The sequence below is a fragment of the Raphanus sativus genome, unplaced genomic scaffold (assembly GCF_000801105.2).
Source record: "Raphanus sativus cultivar WK10039 unplaced genomic scaffold, ASM80110v3 Scaffold2978, whole genome shotgun sequence".
NCBI classification, from domain to species: domain Eukaryota; kingdom Viridiplantae; phylum Streptophyta; class Magnoliopsida; order Brassicales; family Brassicaceae; genus Raphanus; species Raphanus sativus.
In genome coordinates, this window is record NW_026618285.1 from 9,820 (window position 1) to 12,376 (window position 2,557).

The following is a 2,557-nucleotide window of genomic DNA, read 5'->3' on the forward strand; positions in this document are numbered from 1 at the left end:
TAGGGTTCTAGACAACGTTAGTGTGGTTGAGATTTGATAAGCTCTCTTTTTTTTTATATGTTAAATTGATGGTTGAAAAAAATAAATTAGATGGATGATCGATCAGAGTAAAATATTCATCAAAGTGGACGACGCATTATGGTTAACTATGTCTACAGGTTAGAGAACATTGAAGACTATGGCTCAATCATATTTGGGTTCAGGTAAGATTCCTACATCTCCTAGTATTATCCATTACCTTCTCTAAGTTAGCTCCACAAAAGCAAATCAATCTTGATTCTTGATTACTTATGTCATTTTCAAGCAAATAGTCTATGATTAAAACCCTGAGTTTAACAAGAACAATGGTATATATACTTATGTGTATGTACAAACGGTTTCATGTGTGTATACTCTGAGCTTTCACTTATCTGGATCAGTTTCAACATGGCTAGTCTCCAAGACGTATTCACGCATGAGTTTTGTGTTGGATCTATCCACATTCTGCATTTTTCACAATCACAAGATGCTTTGTTACATTTACATACTTCACACTCAGCCACTCTATATATATAAAGTATTATGGTGAGGAGAGATAACCTTGAACGCGAGGCGCTGTAAATTGTCCCATTCGAAATCGTTTTTACAGTAAGCAGACCGTACCTACGTTAACGGTTACAATAGATTCAAAACCGTAAATACAAACCTAGAGTCTAGAGAGATGTGAAGAGTATTTTTGAACTAAAGGAGAGAAAGGAAAAGCTTAGCTTACCTCTAAAATTCGAAGGGCTTGCATTGATCATGAGACGAAAACAGAATTTGATTAGTTTTTTATATGAAACCAGATATAAATGTATGAATATATATATACTAAGCATATCGATATAGAAAATGACTACTTTTTTTACAAAAGAAACTTTGTAACCAATTTATTTACTATTAAGTATATAAAAAGTTTTTTTTCGTGGTACCTAATTTCATGTGACGTGAAGATCGACGCATGAGAGCAGCACAGAACTTATCACCGTCACTAACAGAGTTTGTGTCTAAGAATTCTCTTAACTCCATATACGCCTCAGGGTTATAACTCTGTCATTATAATTAACTAATCATTAATTATATTAGTTTAAACACCTAAGTTAAATACGAATTAGTGATCACCTCAAGCTGAGCAGACACTATCCTCACTGCAACATAAGTAAAAAAGTCATGCAGATGCTTCGCTGCCTTAGCCTCCGGTGAAGCTTCTCCAAAGCCTAACTCAATTATCAAAAACAATATTTAGAAAAAATGGACACTAATCTGTATAGAAAATAATGTATCGATCTATCTAATCGCATTTTTAACAAACAATACGACATACCGGGAACGTACATCTTGTTAGAACAAATGCGAGTTGGTTTGCGATTTCGAAATTTCTGCATTGATGGATAAGAAAGTGAAGGCTTTCTAAGTTTTGGAGGATTGAAGTAAGAGAGGTAAGAGTGGTGAAGGAGAGAAGAAGATGACTCCATTAAATTAGATGTTTCGATAAAGAAAAGTTGGAGATGCTTTTTTTCTTCTTTCTTTTTCTTTTTGCTTTTTGGTCGTATATAAGAAAGTGAATTAGGATCACACATCAAAATATCTTAGAATATATGGATAAATAAATATCTTCCAATGTATAAAGATAATACATTTTTCATCTGAGAGAGAAACAGTGGAGCCAATAAATATCTCTCAAAATCAAAGAAAATAAAAAGATAATACATCTTTCATCTCCAGTAAAGAAAAATACTTAGGGTTCATCTCTAGGTTCACTAACTAATAAGATTTTTCTATTCTAAATTTAGTATTCTTTAAAAAATGAAATCAAATAATTATAAATTTTTGAAATAATATTATGTTTTTTAAATAAAAAAAATAGTAGTATTTTCAAAAAAAATTGAAATATTGATAAACCATCAGTAAATACTAAAACCTAAACCCTAAATTCTAAATAATAAACCCTAAATTTTGGATAAATCTTGAATTCTTGTGCAAATCTTAAACCCTAAACCCTTAATCCTAAACCATAAACTAAGCCCTTAATCATAAACCCTAAACCCTTAATATTGAACCCTAATACTAAACCCTAAATCCTAAATTCCAAAATGGTTTATGGCTTATGATTAAGGTTTTAAGGTTTAGGATTTATCCAGAAGTTTAGGATTTATCCAGAAGTTTAGGGTTTAAGATTTAATGTTTAAAATTTAGGGTTTAGCATTATGGTTTAGGATTAAAGGTTTAGGGGTTTTGTTTATGGTTTAGGATTAACGGTTTTATAGTTTAGGATTTGTCCAAATATATAGGATTTACCCAAAGATTTAGGGTTTAATATTAGAATTTAGGGTTTACAGTTTAGTAATTGACGACGGATTTATCAATATTAAAAAAAAAAATTTGGTAATTATTAATATTTTTATTTATTTTAAGAACATAGTATAATTTCACAATTTTTTATTATTTGGTTCTTTTTTTAATAGATATTAAATCTAAAATAACTAAATCATATTGGTTGATGAACCTAGAGGTTCACCTAGGGGGTGAACCCAAGTAA

At 30.3% G+C, this 2,557-nt stretch overlaps 1 protein-coding gene across 1 annotated transcript; it reads right to left on the minus strand.

Moving 5' to 3' along the window:
- Window positions 1–296: 296 nt before the first annotated feature.
- Window positions 297–1,557, minus strand: LOC108827222 (chaperonin-like RBCX protein 1, chloroplastic). The gene is made up of 6 exons (XM_018600583.2): window positions 1,343–1,557; window positions 1,141–1,235; window positions 951–1,068; window positions 752–768; window positions 580–642; window positions 297–483 (listed from the first exon to the last, which is right to left on the minus strand). Exons 1-6 carry the CDS (start codon window positions 1,491–1,493, stop codon window positions 403–405), a joined length of 525 nt encoding a protein of 174 aa, XP_018456085.2. The 5' UTR covers window positions 1,494–1,557; the 3' UTR covers window positions 297–402.
- Window positions 1,558–2,557: the final 1,000 nt, after the last annotated feature.